Raw genomic sequence first — 20,012 nt, forward strand, 5'->3', positions numbered from 1 at the left:
TAGGTAGTAGATTTGCTCCTTCCCCCTGGAAATATGTACTGAACATTAACACAGCATGACTTACCTTCTATATAACCTTTGTTAGGTCTGCTTTGAGTTCCTGTGGTTCTAAAATTACGCAGAGGAAGGACCTAGTCTGTGTGTTTCTGACATAATAGGTCCGAAGTGGGGCCAGGAATTTACATTTTGCAGGTGTTGTAGGTGATGACACTAGATTCTACAAACTTATGTTGGCCCAAGGTGTCTACCAGCCAACATTTTAAAAGGATTGTAAAACAAAACAGTGATGTGTGACAGATTTCAGTAGTTGATAGAGACTAAACTGTTTACTATCTGGCCTTTTACAGAAACAGAAAATCTCACTTAGGCTTTTCAGAAATGTTGCTGTTATGGAGCTTCTGGTGGAACAGTACTTCTGAAAAATATGATTTAAACTTGAAAGTAGAAGCCTTATAATTTGCCAGTTGTGTGAACCAATCCAAAGGAATAGTTAGTTAATTATAGCACCTACACAGAGCTTAATTTTTAGATTGAGGTGACAGTTTTAAAAGTTATGGGATTGTAATAAAAACTGAACCGTAACAATTGTGTGGCTAGCGGTAACGCAGGTGTTCATGAGCTGTCCACACTTTCAGTTGAACTGCTTCCTCAAATCACTGTACTTCTCAGAGGGACCAGAGCAGCAGAGCTGAAAGCCCTGCCTGGCTTCATGAGTTTGTGTGTGCCTCGAGGGTCCATTTCCCCCATCACTATCCATATTTTTGTGTTGCCTCACTTCCCTGTTTTCTTAACTTATTTCAGGTGAATAATTCATTTTTTCATCTTCAGTGCTCATCTAAATGGGTAGAGCTAAATAACCTAAACCTGTGAAAAAGATCACAAACATTTGCAGTTTAAGATATTATTCTTGTGGTTATTTTGCCTTTTAAGAAATTTACATACTCCCAGCACTCAGGCTGAGGCAGGAGAATCACCTTGAGCTGGAGGCCAGCCTGCACTGCAAAGCGAGATCTTGTCTCAAAAAAAGAAAGGGAAAAACAGAATTTTAAAACAAAAGCTTTCTAAGACTACCTGTCATGTAATGTGTCATGATATGCTTACACCTGAAAGCATCCTTCTGCCAAGAGAAAACTCACCTGTATAACTCAGCTCTATAACTGGCCTAAGCAGCTGGAAGAAATGATTAGCTTATTCATTTGAAAGTCCAGAGGAAGGGCTCAAGTGAGATATTGTTACGGTGGGTGATGGGATCCCAGATGGGCTTCCAGTTCTTGTGCCCAAGGAACAACAGTTTGGAGAAAGCAGCTATGTGTAATACAGTTGGAAGGGCAAAACTGCTCCCAGCGAGCAGCCTCGTGCTGGCAGAGAGGAGAATAGGGCAAACAGGAAAATGTTACGGGCGAGCAATGGACTTAAGGATTTGAAATGTGTGCCAGGCCTAGGGCATCTCCCATCGGGTCTTTCAGAGCGTGATTAACAGGGGTTCGCCTCGCCTCAGTTGTTAGGCAGGTTGGGGCGGTGGTCCCACAGCCCTAATTGTACTGTCTGATACTGTGGGATGGATCCAGCAGATAGATTCCAGGTCCTTGTGTATGGTGAACCAAGAATTGCATCCAGTAGTAAGTGAAAGTAAATGAAAAGCAGCTGCATTTAGTGAAGATCACATGAAGGTGTGCTCAGGGTTATGAGAGTCAGCCCCTGAGAAGCGGGTTGAAATTGTTTTCTTACCTAATCACATAGGCTTATTATGTAGGTAACAACTATTCTGATTTAAATAGCAGTATTGTTGGAAGAGTGGGGAATCCATTCATGAACCAACAGTGTAGGCATCATGTAGGCCAGATAGATCTTCTTTAACACTCAAAAAATGTAAAAACAGGCCCAGGATTTAGCTCAGTGGTTTCGCCACCTGCTGCGCAAGTGCAAGGACCCAAGTTCAAGCCCCGGTACCAAAAAAAAAAAAAAAAAAAGCAGTAAAAACCACTCCTAGCTGGAGGATCACATCCACCTTTCAGCCCATGGTTTGTCAACTCCTAATTTAGGAGCTTTTTAGAAATGTAAGCTCTTCAGCTTAACCTACCTGAGACCACTAAATTACGGTGATTTTAATGAGATTTGTATGTAGACTAAAGTTTTCCCAAAGCTGTGATGAGTCTCAGCCTTGCCTGGATGGGAGTCACTTGGGGAGCCCTGGCCCCACTCCTAAAGAGTCTTAATTTAGTTGATTTGAGATGGTGCCATGGTATGGTAATTTTAAGAGCGGACTAGGCAATCCAGTGAATATTCAGGACCTAGAATTACTGCTGTAGACTGAGCTTTCAGAATCTTAACTGTCCCTACCACAGCTGCTATATAGATGAAATAACATGGCCACAATATTTTGCAGCTCTTTTCTTCCAGCATTGGGGTCCATTTCTTTATTCCTCGAAGCTAGCTGGCTTAGTAGTGTGTGGCAGAAGTAATGTTGGGGAAGGTCCAGAATCTCTTGAGTATCAGAGGCCTTGGGGCTTTTGTCCCCGTGGAGCCCTGGCACGGGTATGGTGTGGCCCCTGCTAGACTGCTGAATGTGGGGAGCCACGTGCAGAGAGATGTAGTGGGCACTGAGGCTCCAGGGAGGGGTTCTTGGGTTCTTGCCTTCTTGGGTTCTCCCGCTCCTGTCAGGTAGGGGACCCAGGTGAGAGCAGCAGGACTGCCCAGCCACGAGCATCTGCCCTGCAGAATCACGAGAAGCAGTAAGTTGTAGAGTTGTTATGCAGCAACAAGTCAACCGGGAAAGCTGCTGCTGATCAAGATCTGCTTACTGCAGAAAGATTTCCGCTGCTTCTGCTATTACCTTTGCTGGCAAAATTGATGCCTCAGATCTTACTGATCTCAGTTGTTTTTTTTTTTTTTTTTTGGTAACAGGGATCGAACTCGGGTCCTTGCGCTTGCGCGGCAGGTGGTGAAACCACTGAGCTAAATCCCCAGCCCTGATCTCAGTTTTGAATTCAAGTCTTGTGCCATGTGCCTGATTAGGCCCTGCTTACATCTGAACCCTAACTACAAAGAGGCTTGGGAACTAATTTTTAGCTTCACAGTCCCTGTATTACATCCTCAGTAATAGGATTAGTGAGCCAAGACAGAATATCGGATTCTGTCCAGCAGAGTCCAGATGCACCACTGTCGTTTTATACATATGCACATAGACACTTAGTATATGTATACTGCGTCCTCTAAGTTCTAACCAAACCCTGAGTTCAGTGTAACACTCTTGGTATCCTCAGCCCTTTACCTGTTGCTAAGGAAATTCTCAAGGTAAGTGATCTAGACTAAAGGTCTAACTTTGCTTGAAGTCCACATTCTCAACCAAGTGTGTTTATTTTTCTTTTCAAACATCATGCTTCAGGTTTTTAGGTGAATGATGAGATGCAGAGGTAGTAGCCTTTCATTAGAATTGGAGTCTTTGAGCCACGGATTTAGCTCATTGGTTGTGCCCCTTGCCTCACAAGTGCAAGGACCCAAGTTCAATCCCCGGTACCAAAAAAAAGAATTGGAATCTTTGAAGGTTGGGCGTGGTGGCACATGCCTGTGATCCCAGCACTGGGGAGGCTGAGGCAGGAGGACTGGCATGAGTTTGAGGCCAGCCTGGGTTACATAGTTCAAGGCTAGCCTGAACTATATAGCGAGACCTTGTCTCGGAAAAAACAACAAAAACACCAAATCGTTTGAGCATATTTGGTAGTTAAGGGATAGAAGAGAAAAGGGGAGAACTGGCAGTTAAAATTGAAGTTGAAGAACAGAGTGTGCAGCCTCAGAGAAGCTAGGAATGGGAGGCATGGTCAGTAGTGTCAGATCTTCTGAGGCTGCCAAGCTGCAGGACTCAACTCACTAGTATATCTGGTAGCTTTCCCAGTGCGGAGTGAAGGAAGAGGAGCTCATCCATTTACAATATTCAGCGCTTAGCAAAGGGAATGCTTTTTTGAATTTGGAATGACTGCAAGGATAATATATTTGAATGTACATTCTGGACATTGACCAGACTTCAAAGTACAGCCATTCTATATTGATTGAAACTGACAACTTAGGAGTTCTCCAGCTTTTTACAAGAGTAAAGATGCTTCCTGTAGAATGAGTATGAATTATTTTGTTGATTGATACATAAATAGTCCACACAAGCCCTTCTGCAGCTGCTGTAGCCCATGTCTCATCCTCTCCAGACAGGCTAAGGGCTGCGACTTTGAATCCTGCCCAGGTTGGGAGTCCTGGCTTTTGTTGGGCTGCAGAGAATAAACAGGTGTGAGGATGCAGGCCAGCTGGAGGCTCATGGAGGCCACTCTGTTTCTCATTCAGTATTCTCCCTCCCAGGTTTAACTTCTTTATTCAACCAAAATGTGGATTCAGAAAAGCACCCAGGAAGGTGGAACCTCGAAGATCAGACGCAGGTTCAAGTGGCGGAGCGTACAAGAGAAGTGCTTTGATTCCCCCCGTTGGAGAAGCAGTCTTTGACCCTTCTCCCTACCCTATAAGGACTCTGATCAAACCTTTTTTTTTTACTGTTGGGGTAAGAGCTTGCCTCACTGGAAGTTACTAGCTTTCTGCCAGTGCAGTGTTGAAGCACCTCGTCCTGGTTGGGAGAACAGGTGGTGGGTGGGGATCGAAAGGGTCCGGGTAGCAGGGCTGGTAGAGTCTGACTTCAGAGTGAACTTAATAATTGCTTTCAGACTCTGGTCCAGTTACCTAAGCAGTAGAAAAGAAATTTATGGGCCTTCTATTTGATACAGTGTTTGAAGTGATACTAACTTGGTATTTTGAATTTTATTTGGAGATTTGTTGCTGGAAGCAGCCCTCAGGGTGCAGTGAAGCTAATAAAATGGAAAACAATAAAATGTTGTCATCTAATAGGTTTTACTGTGCCAGGTGTACCTTCTGTTGGTTGTAAAAAGTAATGAAAATGAAATAATGTCCTTGGAAATATATACAGGTCTGCCTCTCTATAAAAGTTATTTTGTAATATTTTTAATTTTATACAGTTTACAGGCTGTGCATTTGGATCAGCTGCTATTTGGCAGTATGAATCACTGAAATCCAGGGTCCAGAGTTATTTTGATGGTGTAAAAGCTGATTGGTTGGATAGCATAAGACCACAAAAAAAAGGAGACCTCAGAAAGGAGGTAAAGATCAACATATTTTCTTTGTTCTAATCAATCAGTTTCTGAAGTCTGGTTATGAAGTTTTTGTAGTTAATGGCAACATTCCATCCACAGATGTGAAGTCATTGCTCTTAACACTTTGTTAGAGTCTTTTGTGACGGTAAGTATTTATTAATGTGCTGTATGTCTGGAAGTTTATGCTTGAGTGTCCCCAGAATTTTGTTACGTGACCCACATGCATCAAAATCACTACAGATAGCTGCTAAAGATGAAGGTCTCAGGGCCCCATTGCTGCCCTACTACAAGTTGAAAGGCTGCTGTTCTGCTTGCATCACCTTGCTGGATTAGAGTGTGCATCAGAATCTCAGCAAGTTTTAAAAATAGCCTTCGGGTACCAAGGATTGTGAAAAGCGTCTCAGGGGCACAGTGTTTACACACTCAAGGTAAATCTCCACTGTCGAGCATTTCTGACTCAGCTCGGTGGGGGGGATGCAGGAAGAGGTGCAGATGCAGAGCTTGTAGATCTTGCACCTTAGATGTAACAGTGGCCCTTTTCCCTCTTAGCTAAAATTTTTTTAAAGTTTCCTTCTAGATAAAGCATACACATATTTATTTTACTTGCTGATACTTAACTGAGCACTCATGCTATAGGTTAATATGTTTCCAGCTCTGATTTCAAACACCTTTTTGGGAGGTGGTGGGTGAGACAAGGTCTTGCTTTACAGTCAAGGCTGGCCTTGAACTCACTATGGAGCCCAGGCTGGTCTTGAAATTATGGCAATTCTTCTGCCTCAGCCTCCTGAGTGCTGGGATTACAGGCACCACACACACCTTTTTGTAATGACACATTGCCTAGCCAGTTTGGAGAGAGGTTGATGTCCTCCTTACTTTTCCCTTCCTAGGAACAATCCAGTCCTAGTCAGCAAGGGCCTGAGAAGGAAGCCCAGGTTCTCCTTTTACTGGTGACAGTTTGAGCTCCCGGTGCGTAGGGAGGATTCCTTCCTCCTTGTTTTGCCATAGACATTCAAGGAGCTGAGCCCTGCTGTTGAGTGCCTCTTCCGGGAGACAGTGGGTAACATTTACATGTGAAAACCGTGACTAGCGGACTCGTGTTCACTGTGCCATATCTGGGAAGATAATAGGACCACCCCAGTCCAGAGTCCCAGATCCCTCTGAAAGCTCCAAGTTTCTGCCCCATCTCTGCACTGTGACGTCTCCATGCCCAGATGTTCCCGTATGGTTCTCTCGAATGAGAAAAAAGAATGACATAAGCAATATACATAATCTTTTTTCTTTTTTTCCAATATTGGGGTTTGAACTCAGGGAGTCTTACCTTTTCTTTTCTTTTCTTTGCTTGCTTGCTTGCTTTCTTTCTTCCTTCCTTCCTTTCCTTCCTTTCCTTCCTTCCTTCCTTCCTTCCTTCTTTCTTTCTTTTCTGAGACAGGGTCTTGCTATGTAGTTCAAGCTGGCCCTGAACTCATTGTGTAGCCCAGGCTGGCCTCAAATTTACAGTGATCCTCCTGCCTCAGCTCCCAAGTGCTGGGATTACAGGCGTGCACCACCACGCCCAGCAGGGAGCCCTTTCTTAGTTTTATTTTATTCTTATTTTGAGATAGGGTCTTGTTAAACTGCCCTGGCTGGCCTAGTATTTGTGATCCTCCTGCGTTAGCCTCCTGAGTAGCTGATGTTAGACAATGTGTTATAGCACCCAGCTTCAAAGACAGACTTTTTAAAAAATAGTAAACAAATGATAGGTTATATAGTCTCTGCCCATTAAAGATAAAGGAAACGGTATGTAAATATAATGTGGAAAATAAAAGTCCTAGCCAGACTTGGTGGTATGTGCATGAGGGCCCAGCTATTTGGGAGCCTGAGGCAGGACAGCTTGAACCCAGGATTTTGAGACCAGCCTCAGCAACAAAGTGAGATCCTGCTCAAAAGAAAAAAGAGAGGCTAAGGATTTAGCTCAGTGGTTCTGCCACCTGCCTCTAAAGTGCAAAGTCCCAAGTTCGATCCCCGGTACAAAAAAAACAAAAAAGATAAAAAGAGAAACTGAAAGTCCTGGGAACCCCATTCACACCCCTGCATGTACAGCAGTAAGGCCTGGGAGCTTATACACAGTTACAGATAAGGAATCACATTCAGACTGTTCTGGAAATTTTCTTTTGTTTTGGTACCAGGGATCAAACTCAGGACCTTGTGCTTGCAAGGTAGGCGTGGTGCCACTGAGCTAAATCCCGGGCCCTGTTCTGTAAATTTTTTTAACCTTGAATTTCTTTAACAAAGTCTGGTTCAATTTCATATATGAAATTGAACCAGTACTGGGGATCAAACCCAGGGGCATTTTACCACTGAGCTGTATCTCTAGCTCTCTTTATTTTTTATATTTAGATAGGGTCTCACTAAGTTGCCCAGGATGGCCTTGAACACGTCCTGTTTTAGCCTCCTGAATAGCTGGGATTATAGGCATGTTTCACCATGCCTGGTTTAGAATTTTTTTTTTTTTAATTTAAAAACTTTAATCACGGAAAAATTGAAACAGATACAAAAGTAGAATAGTATAAATGGAGCCACTGTTCAGTTTCAAGGGTCATCGGCACATGAGTGGTTTTGTTTTCTGTCTGGCCCTTGATTCCCCTCCCTTCTCAACACAACGTTACTGTTAAGCAAGTCCCAGGTGTATTTATAAAGGTTTTAGAGGGTACCCTGAATGTTTGGGGCTCTCAGTCTCTGTGACTCAGTACCGTTGTATCTTAAAAAAAAAAGAAGGCTTTAGCACAAAATATTCTGAGAGTCTCATTCTTTATGTGTGAGATAGGGTCTCTCTTTGTAGCCCAGGCTGGTCTTGAACTCCTGTAAAACACATCCATTTTCCAGTCTCCCACATATTTAGTGTGTTTATTGGTCCTAGTTATTTTGTTACAGGCTGAGGAGTCTCTCTCTTATACATGGGCATTTTCTTCCTGGGTTTTCATGTTCATGGCCTGAAAGCATTTCACATATGGTGACACGCAGCTTTCCTTCTGTTATAGATTAACAAATGGTGGAATAACCTAAGTGATGGCCAGCGGACTGTGACAGGTTTGTGTTAGCTTACACGTTTTAGCCATTCAAGGAAAGAGAAACCCAACCAAAAGGTACAGTATGTCACAGGCAATGGTTTCCGTGTGCTCATCAGGGGTAGAAGATGAAGAGTCTTTACCAATAGGCTGTTACAGCAGGAGGAGTGTGGCCTAGAGGTTTTGTGATTCCGGGGACATTTATTTTTATTTAGTGTGATATTGACCAAATGGGCAGTTTGTTGTAGAATCTTGGCAATAGCTCAGAGTAAAGTTTTGTTTATTTTTGTTCTTTTGAGACAGGGTCTTTCTCTGTAGTTCAAGCTGGTCTTGAACTCACTATATATAGCCCAGGCTAGCCTTGAACTCACAGGGATCCTCCTGCCTCAGCCTCTGGGGTGCTGGGATTACAGGCATGGACACCAGGTCTGGCCAGCTCATGAGTAATTTTTACTTTCTTACTAAAGCTGTTAAAGGAACTTTTGATTCTATACACAGGTTACTTACATGCTTTCCCAGGGTTGAGTAAAGGATAGTTGTCTCCCTTTTCATAGATAAACTTTCAAAAAAAGAAATTTTTGAAGTTCAAACTGTAGTAAAGTAGGGTTGAAATTCAAAACCAAGGGCTATCTCAAAAGCCAATTTTCTATCTGTTCTACCATACTCTTTTTTTTTTTTTTTCCTTAAATTCTTTCATTGGTACATTTTAGGTAAACAACACATTTACATTTATCATTGGGTGCTTGTACCCGTACATGATGTATCTTGGTTCTTATTTTTTCCCCCTTACCTGTGCGCCCTTTACCCCCTCCACCCTTCCCTATTTACATAGATTTCGTTTCCATTTTTTTCTTTTCTCATAATTTTTCCTTTCCTTCGTTTCCTGTCCCCTTTCCCTCCCACTTCGCCTACCCCTTTGAGCCTTTTCTTCCTATTTCAAATTATCAGTTATTCGTTTTAATCATTTTAATTCTTATTTACACTTTCAGTTTCTCACAGTAGAGAAACTATTCGGTATTTACACATGTGTGTCCTATTTATTTCACTTAAGAGTATGGCCTTAATATGCATCCATTTAGCTATAAATATCTCTAGTTCTCATTCTTTGTGGCTGAGTAGTACTCCATTTTATAAAAAAAAACCCACATCTTCTTTATCCAGTTTCCTGTTGGTGGGCACTTGGGCTGTTTCCAAGCTTTCGCTATTACGAACTGTGCCTCTATAAACATGGGTGCACATATATCACTGTGGTACAATTCTTTTAATTCTTTTGGGAAGATCCCCAGCAGGGGAATATCTGGGTCAAATGGGACCTCTAGTCCTAGTTCTTTGAGGTATCTCCATACTGATTTCCACAGTGGTTGCACCAGTCTGCACTCCCACCAACAATGGAGAAGGGTTCCTTTCTCCCCACACCCCCGCCATTTGTTATTGGTTGATTTCTCGATAGCAGCCATTCTTTCTGGGATGAGGTGGAATCTCAGTGTTGTTTTCATCTGCATCTCTCGAATGACCAGTGATGTTGAACATTTTCTCATATATTTATTTGCTGCTTTGACTTCTTTGTCTGAGAAATGTCTGTTCATTTCAGATGCCCATTTTTGAATTGGGTCTTTGAATGTGGGGGGTCTGATTTTTTTCAGTTCTTTATATATTCTAGATGGTAGTCCTTTGTCTGAGGTACAACTGGTAAAAAACTTTTCCCACATTGTAGGTTGTCTGTTAACTCTGTCGGTGGTTTCTCTTGAAGTGCAGAAACTTTTCAATAAGATGAGATCCCAGTTGTTGATTCTTTGTACTAGTTCCTGTGCTACTGAGGTTTTGTTCCTAAAGTCTTTTCCTATGCCAGTGTCTTCCAGAGTTATACCTAACTTATCTTCCAGCAAGTTTAGTGTTTCTGTCTTAATATTTAGATCTTTAATCCACTTTGATCTTAGTTTAGTGCATGGTGATAGGTATGGTTCTTGTTTTAATCTTTGGCAGATTGAAATCCAGTTTTTCCAACACCATTTATTACAGAGGCTATCTTTCCTCCAATGAGGGTGGTTGGCTCCTTTGTCAAAGATGAGGTAGCTGAGTATGTCTGGAGTTGTTTCTGCATCTTCTAATCTATGCCACTGATCTTCTGGTCTGTTTCTTTGCCAGCGCCATGCTGTTTTTATCACAGTAGCTTTGTAGTATAGTTTCAAGTTGGGGATTGTGATATCCCCCAGCGATGTCTCTGTTGCCTAGAATTGCTTTTGCTATTCTAGGTCTCTTCTGGTTCCAAATAAGTTTTTGGATTGTTTTCTCTAATTCTGTGAAGTATATTGTTGGAATTTCAATTGGCATTGCATTAAATCTATATAGTAGTTTTGGAAGTATGGCCATTTTCACTATATTGATTCTTCTTACCCAGGGACAAGGGATATCTTTCTGTTTTCTTATGTCCTCCTCGATCTCCTTTTTTAGAGTGCTGTAGTTTTCAGTGTAGAGGCCTTTTGTTTCCTTTGTTAGATTGATTCCTAGATATTTCATTTTTTTGGATGCTATTGTAAAAGGAATTGTTGCCCTAATTTCTTTCTCAGTGAGTCTGCTATTTTTGTATAAGAAGGCTATTGTTTTTTGAGGGTTGACTTATATCCAGCCACTGTACTGAATCTGTCAATTATGTCTAGAAGTCTTTTGGCCGAGTTTTTTGGGTCTTCTATGTAAAGTATCATATCATCAGCAAATAATGACAGTTTAACTTCTTCCTTTCCTGTCTTTATTCCTTTTATTTCTTTCTCTCTTCTAATTGCTGTGGCTAATGTTTCCAGAACTATATTGAACAGGAGTGGTGATAGTGGGCATCCTTGTCTTGTTCCTGATTTTAGCGTGAAAGTTTTCAGGTTTTGACCATTTAGTATGATGTTGGCTGTTGCTATTTCAGTTTCTTTTTAAAATGTTATTATTTTTTTGGTACTGGGGATCGAATTTGGGTCCTTGTGCTTGGGCAGCAGGTGGCAAAACCATTGAGCTAAATCCCCAGCAGCTGTTGCTTTTTCATAGCTAGCCTTAAACGGGTTGAGATAAAGACCTTCTGTTCCAATTTTTTGTAGGGTTTTTATCATGAATGGGTGTTGGATTTTGTTGAATGACTTTCCTGCATCTATTGAGATGATCATATGGTTTTTGTCCTTGACTCTGTTAATATAGTGTATTAAATTTATTGATTTACGAATGTTGAACCATCCTTGCATCCCTGGGATAAATCTGACTTGGTCAGGGTGTATGACCTTCTTGATGACCCTCTGTATTCTGTTTGCCAGTATCTTGTTGAGGATTTTTGCATCTATGTTCATTAGAGAGGCCTGTAGTTCTCTTTTTCGGTTGGGTCTTTCCTAGTTTTGGAGTCAAAGTAACGCTTGCTTCCAGGAATGAATTTGGAAGCCTTGCTTCCCTTTCAATTTTCTTGATGAGTTTAAAAAGTAATGGTGATAGTTCTTATTTAGATGTCTTGGAGAATTCAGCAGTGAAGCCATCAGAACCTGGGCTTTTCTTTATTGGTAAATTTTTTATTACATTTTCAATTTCAGTCATTGTAATTGGGGTGTTTAAATTTCTATATCATCTTCATTTTACTTTGGCAATTCATATGTATCTAGGAATCTGTCCATTTCTTCTGTGTTTTCCATTTTATTGGAGTAGAGGTTCTCGAAGTAGGTATTGATGATCCTCTGGACTTCTGCTGGGTCTCTTGTGACTTCACCTTTTTCATTCTTAATTGCATAAATTTGAGCCTTTTCTTTCCTTTTTTTGATAAGGTTGGCTAAGGGTTTATCGATTTTATTCTTTCAAAAAACCAACTCTTTGATTCATTAATTTTCTGTATCATTCTCTCTTAGTCTCCATTGCATTGATTTCTGCTTTGATCCTTATATTTTCCTCTCTTGTATGAGCTTTGGGTTTGTTGTGCTCTTTTTCTAGGAGCTTGAGGTTCTGCATTAGGTTATGTATCTGAGTTCTGTTTTTCCTAATATGAGCATTCACTGCTATGAATTTCCCTTGTAGAACTGCTTTCATTGTGTCCCATAGATTCCTATATGTTGTACTGGCATTATCATTTACTTGTAGAAATGTCTAATTTCTTATTTAATTTCCTCTGTGACTCACTGGTTCTTCAGGAGGGTCTTACTCAATTTCCATGTGTTTGTGGGAGTTTTGCGATTTCTTATGTTATTGATCTCCAATTTTATTGCAGTATGGTCTGATAATATACAGGGGGTAGCTTCAATTCTTTTACATTTACTTAGACATGTCCTATGAGCCAGCATGTGGTCTGTTTTGGAGAATGACCCGTGTGCAGCCAAAAAGAATGTGTATTCTGATTTTGTGGGGTGGAACACTCTGTAGACATCTATTAAGTCCATTTGTTCAATAGCTTGGTTCATTTCTGGAATTTCGTTGTTATTTTTTTGTCTAGATGATCTGTCTATTTGTGATAGTGGGGTATTGAGGTCCCCAACTACAATTGTATTAGTGCTTATTTGGTTTTTCATGTCCACTAATATTTGTTTTGTATAGTTGGGGGCATTTGTATTTGGTGCATATATATTTAGGATAGTCATCTCTTCCTCTTGGATTGTTCCCTTCACAAGGATGTAGTGACCATCTTTGTCTCTATTAGTTTTGGTTTGAAATCTACTTTGTCTGCAAATAAGATTGTTATGCCTGCTTTTTTCTGGGTTCCTGTCGCATGGAGAACTGTTTTCCATCCTTTTACTTTCAGTCTGTGAATTTCCTTTTGAGTTAGATCTGTTTCTTGTATACAGCATATTGCTGGATTTTGCTTCTTAATCCATTCTGTCAGTCTGTTTCTTTTGATCTGTGGATTGAGGCCATTAACATTGATAGTTATAATTGATAGATATTGACTCATCCTTGTCATGATGTTTTACTGTTGTTAGCTCTTTTATTTCTTATTTTTTTTTCCCCCTTTCCCTTTAGTGTCTTACCTTGCCTGGTGGCTTCCCTCTGTTGGGCCTCATGGAGTTGTGACCTTCATTGTATATTGCTTAGAATCATTTGGAGTGCTGGTTTGGTGTTCATGAAATTTCTCAGGTGTTCTTTGTCGTGGAAGTATCTAATATCCCCATTGATTTTGAAAGATAATTTTGCAGGATACAACACTCTAGTTTGGAAGTTATTTTCTTTTAGGGCTTGAAATACTTCAGTTCAGGCTCTCCTTGATTTGAGGGTTTGTGTTGAGAAGTCTGCCGTGATTCTGATGGGCTTTCCTTTGTAGGTGATTTGTTTCTTTTCTCTAACTGCCTGTAAGATTTTGTTCTTCTATTGGGTTTCTGGAATCTTGACTATTATATGTCTAGGTGTAGAATTTTTTTATCATAGCTAGTTGGAATTCTATATGCCTCACTTATCTGTATGTCCAATTCTCCACCTCTGTCTGGAATGTTTTCTACCATTACTTCTGTGAACAGTTTTTTTTTATGTCAATTGTACTTTCTCCTGGTTTTTGTGGACTTCTATCAGTCTTACGTTATTCTTCTTTGCATCATCTACCAGCTGCTGGATTAATTTCTCGTGGTCCCTTACTATTTTTAACAAATCTGTTTTCATGGTCCTTAACCGCAATCCTGTCTTTTATGTCTGATATTCTTTTTTCAGATTCCTTTAATCTGCTCTGCCTACTTTCAGTGGAGTTTTTAATCTCCTGAATATCTGTTTGAATGTGTTTCATGGTTTCCATTTCTTTCTTATGCTGGGCATCCATGGCTTCCAGCATGTTTCTGAGCTCATCTTTTTTTTTTATCTGTTTCTGTTGTAGAGCCTCTAATCATCTTTCACTCTGCTTACCATCTCTGTAGTTATCTGGGAGATTATTTCTGTTTTGAAGTTTTCTAGAGCCTGTTTTGTTCATCTGTTTTGTTACTTCCTGTGCTATCAGTTCAGGGTGTCCAGGTGGTTGATTATCAGACTTTTCCACCTCGTTTCCCCCAGAATTTGCCTTTTTTGGGGTGGAAGTCTGAGTTTGTGCCTTACTTAAATGTCTTCTCATTTTTGTTTTTGGTACTGTCCTTGGTTTAGTTCCTGGGTTGATACTTTGAAGTTGCTTATTGTAAGTATCTTTGTTGATGTATTTAGAACCCTTATGGAGTGATTGCTTCTCAGAGGTGTCTTCAAGGCAGGTGGTGGAACCACTGAGCTAAATCCCTGGCCCATTTTTTTTTTGTCTTTTTTTTTTTTTTTGGTACCGGGGATCGAACTCAGGTCCTTGCACTTCCGCAGCAGGCGGCAAAACCACTGAGCTAAATCCCCGGCCCAGAGGTGTCTTCAAATATAGCTGGTCTTTAGGTTTTGAGTCTCTAATGGCTCTGAGGCTATCTCATTTTCATTAGCCCAAGTGATATAATCAGCAACACAAAGCATCACGTACCTCTTAGAAAATGACAATTTGTGGTAGTTATTAATCTATCACCTTTAACTGTGTGAATTAGATCAAAATCAAGGACCAACCCAACATATATTTATAGTGAATAAACTCTTCAGTATAGCAACTTTACCCTTCAGAATAGGGAGTTAGAAGGAGTTGGGACCGGAAGGATAGAGGAAGGTTAGCAGTGAGGCCTGAGGACACAGGTGAGAGAAGGAAAGAGAAGAAAAGAAAAATGAAGAAGAAATACAAATTAGGGCCAGAACAGGAACACAAAGGGAGATGAAGAACAATGTGGGACAGCAAGGGAGTAAGAGAGAGAGAGAGAGAAAAGAGAAAAGAATGAAAAAAGAAAAAAACTTTAAAAGAGTAGAAAAAGAAGAAAAAAATTAAGAGGAGCAAAAAAAAAATAGTGGTAATTTTGAAAATAACAAATAAAAGATAAAAGTGAAGGGCCTCCTTCCGGGCTTGTCTCTGCTGTCACAATAGACAACATGGGCAGCAGTGTGCAGTTATAAGTCAATGAGTCTCAGCAAGCCAGTCACAGACCCGTGAGATTCAGGCAGATTTCTGGCTGCAAGTCCCAAGTTGAGCTCCCTGACCTCCTGCAGGGTTGAGCTCTGCAAGGTTCTACTGCAGGTTCCAGCTGCCTTTCCCCTGAAGATAGTCCAGGTTCCGCTGGGAGGTGATGATCCCTCCAACTTACTAAGCACGGTGGTCTGCTGTGCCTTTATTGCAAAGATTCTCTTCACTTTTCCAGTGGGCTTCAGTTTTCATCAGGGAGCCTGAGAGAGGCCTTCTCTCTGTCGTTCACTTTTACAGCTCAGAACAATGGCCTTTATGTCCCCCTGTGGCTCTGTAGTGTGGAACCAGGTAGCTGCACAGCCAAGAGGCCAGAAGTCGGGCAGGGGGAATCTCTGTTGTTGCAGGCACCTGCTCGGCTCCAAGGGCAGCTGGTAGGCATGCCCGGGGCGGGGGGTTCCCTCACTGGGTCCTGGACACAAGTGGGCGTGGCCTGCCAACAGAGCTGGGCTCAGTCAGCCTGGGGCATTCTGCCCTCATGGCTCTGCCCGAGCTGCTGTGGCTCTGTTGGCAGCTGGTGGGCGTGCCTTGGGGGGTCCTCACCGGCTCCTGGTCACAAGTAGGCATGGCCTGCCTGACAGAGCTGGGCTCAGTCAGCCCATAGTGCTCTGCCCATGCAGCTCTGCCTGCGCAGCTCCGTGGGTGGCTGGTCTGTTCTACCATACTCTTTATAAGATCCTCTTTAAATATGCAGTACATATCATGGTTATTTTTGTTCTTTGTAAATTTTTATGGAAAGCGATTGGGCTCTTTAAGGTAACATTTGTACAATGTTTTATGGACGGGTTATTTGAGAAGCTTGGGAAAGTGGATTTATAAGTTCTTTTTTTGTAGATAGGAAAAAATATTTCTAGAAAATAGTGAGATGATACTTTTTCTCATTAGATTTATGTGCTCTTAATTGCCTGCACCTAAGTAGGGGAAGGATGTTGCTCTTCATTCAGACTGTTTCCTCTGTCTGGAAGGCTTAATTTTTCTCTTCTTAGAATCTGATTTGCCCTTCAATCTTACAGTTAGCATTGCTTCCTTCAAAAGTGCTTTCTGTTTTTCTGAGCTCAGTGCAGTTGCCGTTTATAACACCGCTGGCCTCACACACAGAGCAGCCTTGAGGACACTGCTGAGACTTTAGTTCTTTAGCATTTGGCACGTGTCTTGCACACAGAAGGAACACTCAGTTCAGGTCTGTGAGTGGCTGTTAATCGGTCAGTTTAAGATCTCACTTAAATTTTTTCAAACCATATTGCCATGCTGTGACAGTTGAATTAATGAATCAGTGTGGTAATGTAATTATTTCAAACGATAGCTCTGTGAAGCACATCCGTTTCCACTGAGACAGTGTGTTTTGTTTATTTTCTGAAAGTAACCAAAGCTAATAGCATTTCCTTAGGGTAACAAAGCTATTATCGTGTATTCTTGAGGGCTGCAAATGTTTTCTGCCATTTAATATGAAGACTGGGCTCAATTTAAAACTTCTTCTCATGCCAGTAAATACTTTATTCAGAGAAATCATTTGGAATATAATTTAAAAATCAGGATTTTATCCCCTGATAAAAAATATTTTTGAAAAATTTGATTGAAAAAAAAATCAAAACAGGAAAGAATAAACTGTGATCTAACTAGCAGCTCGAGCATACAGTGTTTTGAATAACGTAATGTGAATGATCGTGCTAAAGATTTTACTCCTGTGTTATCACATTGCCCAAGAGACTTCTAAAAGCTTCGGAAATGTTTTTGAGCTGTTTGATGTCCCCTCAGCCTTCTCTGGTAGCAGTGGTTCTAGCTGCACAGCGGTGGTTAGGGTGCTCACCAGTTAACGGATGCTGAGTCTGGATGCTGAGTCTGTCTCGGGCGTGCCAGGGCTGTAGCTGTGTCTTCCCTCCTTTCAGGGTTCCCACTTAGTCCCAACGGCCTCACTTAGCTTTCCCAGTTGCCTTTCTTAGACGGATCCTAAGTCCGGGTGGCCAAGCAGCTTACTGAGGAGTGGCACGTTCGCTCTCTCCCACTTTCTTTCCCGGGATTACAGTGTTCAGAGTTTCTTTCTCCTTCTTTTCTATTCCCCCCACCCCCGCCACCCCCATTTTCAAAGAAACTTGACACGTTCCGACCTGGAGCGTTTCAAAGCCTGTGAGACCAGAGCTTTGATCTGTGCTTCCCTGGTGGTGTTCGCACCTAGACAGCGCAGTACGGAAGCTGAGAGGTTAGAAATTCCTCACTTTGAAACCAAGCCCGTCAAGCTACTGAGTTCTTGAATTTGAATGGGAAGATTTTAGAGAATATTAAGTTCAGATAGCAAAGTGTTTTGCTTAAGTGTATTTGGTTCCTGAGTTTCAGACAGGGATGTCTCAAACTCATATCTTTGTACAGGCTAATTAGTGTGCACTGGTTATAGAAATGGGTTTCATTTTGACAGATTTGTATGTGCATATAACGTATCTTAGTCGTCCTCTCTCATCCCAACCCTTCTTCCACAGCCTAACATGTTGTTTTTCAGGGGGTGGCTTCAGGGTGGATAATGTGTTTTGATCGTGTTCATTCCCCTATTCCCCGCTTATCCGGATCTCTTTAGTTTAGGGTTAGATAAGAACAGCTCCGGTAGTGAGGGATGCCTGCAGTTTATTTCGCTGTTACGGTGAAGTCTGTGGCGGGATGGAAAACCTCCCTCCTTTAGAGCTGATATTAATGTTTTACTCTTGTGTTTCAGTCTGTCCTTGAGAATTACATTTTATAGGTGTAGTACGGAACTAGTTTTAATTCTCTTTTGCTTGTTTCATTTTGGGTGGGTTTTTTTGTTTTTAATTGTTACGCAGAAATGTCTCTTTTTGGGGGGGGGGTTACTTGTTACACAGAAATGTCTTTTAAATTCAGATACCTCAGAGGAGTTTTAAACTCCCTTGGTGTTTGGGCTACAGGAGCATAAGGTAGCATTCTTCAGAGTTAGACTTGGCCTTGTGCTTTCGTATTTCAGCGAGTTTCCTGTCCTGCTGGGGTCTGTAAAGCTCTGAAACCCGTCCTGGAGGTCCAGGCATCCCGGAAGTGAGGGGTTGTCTCTCCCATTCTCGCTGGGCGGGGCTTCCTGTTAGCTTAGTGGAAGGAATGCTGACTTGACGCTGTTGGGGTTCACGTAGAGAAAGGCAAGAGGAAAGAACCAGTGAAAACATTGTTTCTGGGGAAGAGAGGGTGGGGTGAAAGGCCTCAGGAAAACTCCACTGCCTCTGCTGGCCCCTGACATTTGTCCTCTGCCAAGTTCAGGTGCAGCTGTACCCCAGACCCTTGACCTTTCTGCCCACTTCTTATGTCTATTTCTTTGCTATTCTGTTTTCATCAAGCTTTTTTTTTCTTTGTGTTTAAATTTTCTCTTTCCTTTTACTTTTCTAAGTAAAATGTCCTTTCCTGCTCCTGAGGTTGCTGATAAGGCAATACTCCCCTTGATCTGCTAGTTCATGTTCACCTTTTAATCAGGCACTTTTCTGTAACTCCTGGCTTTCCAGTCTTCAGACAGGTTATTTTTGGGGAAAGAAGAGCAAAGTAATGCTTGAGTGCCACCTAGGCTTCAAGTACTAAGCTAGGTGCTTTACATGGCTGTGCACAGTGACGACTGATCTCAAGAGCCCTGATTTTTCAGGTGGAGCAGCCGAAGCTTACATAACAGGTTGAGGCCCCACAGCTGGAAAGGGTGGAGATGGGATCAGATGTACTTCACAGCTCCCGTACTGTACTGCTGTACAGACCACTACTAGGTACCGTACGCCCCTCCCAGTGCTGAGTGTCTGCCTGCTGATTCATAGCCCGTTGTTCCAAGCCAGCAGGCTGCCACCCGGGGGAGGAAGTGGCCCTTATGGCTCCCTAGGTTAGACTTTGTCATTGTAAAATGATTAATGTGCATGGTAACAGAAGAAAATAGTAGTAAAGGATACAGAGGGTGGTAACAGTCTTTCTCACTCTGAGCTTCCAGTTCCACAGTTTCTTCTGCATAATCACTGCTGCTTTGGTTGCTTGTGTATTCTCCCAAAGCACCTAGTTGTAGGTGGGCGTTTATACCTACCTGTCCATCTGAAGTTCGAAGCAATTGTAGCATGTAACATATTCTCTGCACCTGGACTTTCCTTGTTCACTTAGTGCTTTAAAGACATTCCATGTCAGTAGATGCAGGTCTGTTGGGTTTTAAAATATTTCATTGAAGTACAATATTATTTGGAGGGATATGCACATATCAAATGTACAACTCAGCTAATTTGTGAAAAGTGAGCACATCCACGTAGCCAGCACCCAAATGAAGAAATGGAAATTATACCCCAGCCTTTCTCTTTTTAATAGCATTGTAGTTTTCCATAGGAAAGAATATTACTCAGCAAGTATTCTCTTTGTGAATATTTAGGTTTCTTTAGTCTTTTGCTTCCATAAATAATACTGCAGTGAATATCCCTGTATATAGATCTTTGCATACTTGAGCAAGTATGTTTTTTAGGCCAAGTTACTGAAAAATAGAATTGCTGAATCATAGTATTCCGTATATACATGTGAGCATAACAATTTACACATCTTCCAATAATGTATAGAGTTTAAATTAATTTCCAAGATTCCCTCACAGGAGTTTGGCTGCCCTCCCCTTCCAGCGATTGTAAGTTGTGTGTAGGGTAGACCGATTTGGAGAGTTGCTCACAGAGGAGGGTCTGTACCCTCACCTGCAGAGGCAGTGGGTGTTGCTTTTGCTTTTGGTGGGTAGCGATATCAAAGGGCCTTGCCTCCCTTATTTTAATTTTTTCACGCATTAGTTTCTATTTTCTCCCATTAGTTTTGAACTTTGTCTCCATCCCAGTGGGAAGATGGAAG

General features: G+C 41.7%; 1 protein-coding gene across 7 annotated transcripts in view; it reads left to right on the forward strand.

Moving 5' to 3' along the window:
• The window catches only part of Parl (presenilin associated rhomboid like), a 40,929-nt gene that overhangs the window by 2,304 nt on the left and 18,613 nt on the right, over positions 1-20,012 (forward strand). For 2 of the 7 annotated variants that reach the window (XM_004834911.4, XM_087186817.1), the window contains exons 2-4: positions 4,345-4,540; positions 5,010-5,150; positions 8,162-8,210. The exons of 1 other annotated variant lie outside the window; for it this stretch is intronic. In XM_004834911.4, coding sequence (XP_004834968.4) covers positions 4,345-4,540; positions 5,010-5,150; positions 8,162-8,210 — 386 coding nt within the window. Of the gene's footprint in view, positions 1-4,344; positions 4,541-5,009; positions 5,151-8,161; positions 8,267-20,012 lie in introns of those variants that run through there. 4 more of the 7 variants (XM_087186818.1, XM_087186819.1, XM_087186820.1 and 1 more) reach the window with 3 other exon arrangements.

The sequence above is a fragment of the Heterocephalus glaber genome, unplaced genomic scaffold, assembly GCF_053883595.1.
Source record: "Heterocephalus glaber isolate CG9 unplaced genomic scaffold, H.glaber_assembly_v1.0 deba00001504, whole genome shotgun sequence".
Lineage (NCBI taxonomy): Eukaryota > Metazoa > Chordata > Mammalia > Rodentia > Bathyergidae > Heterocephalus > Heterocephalus glaber.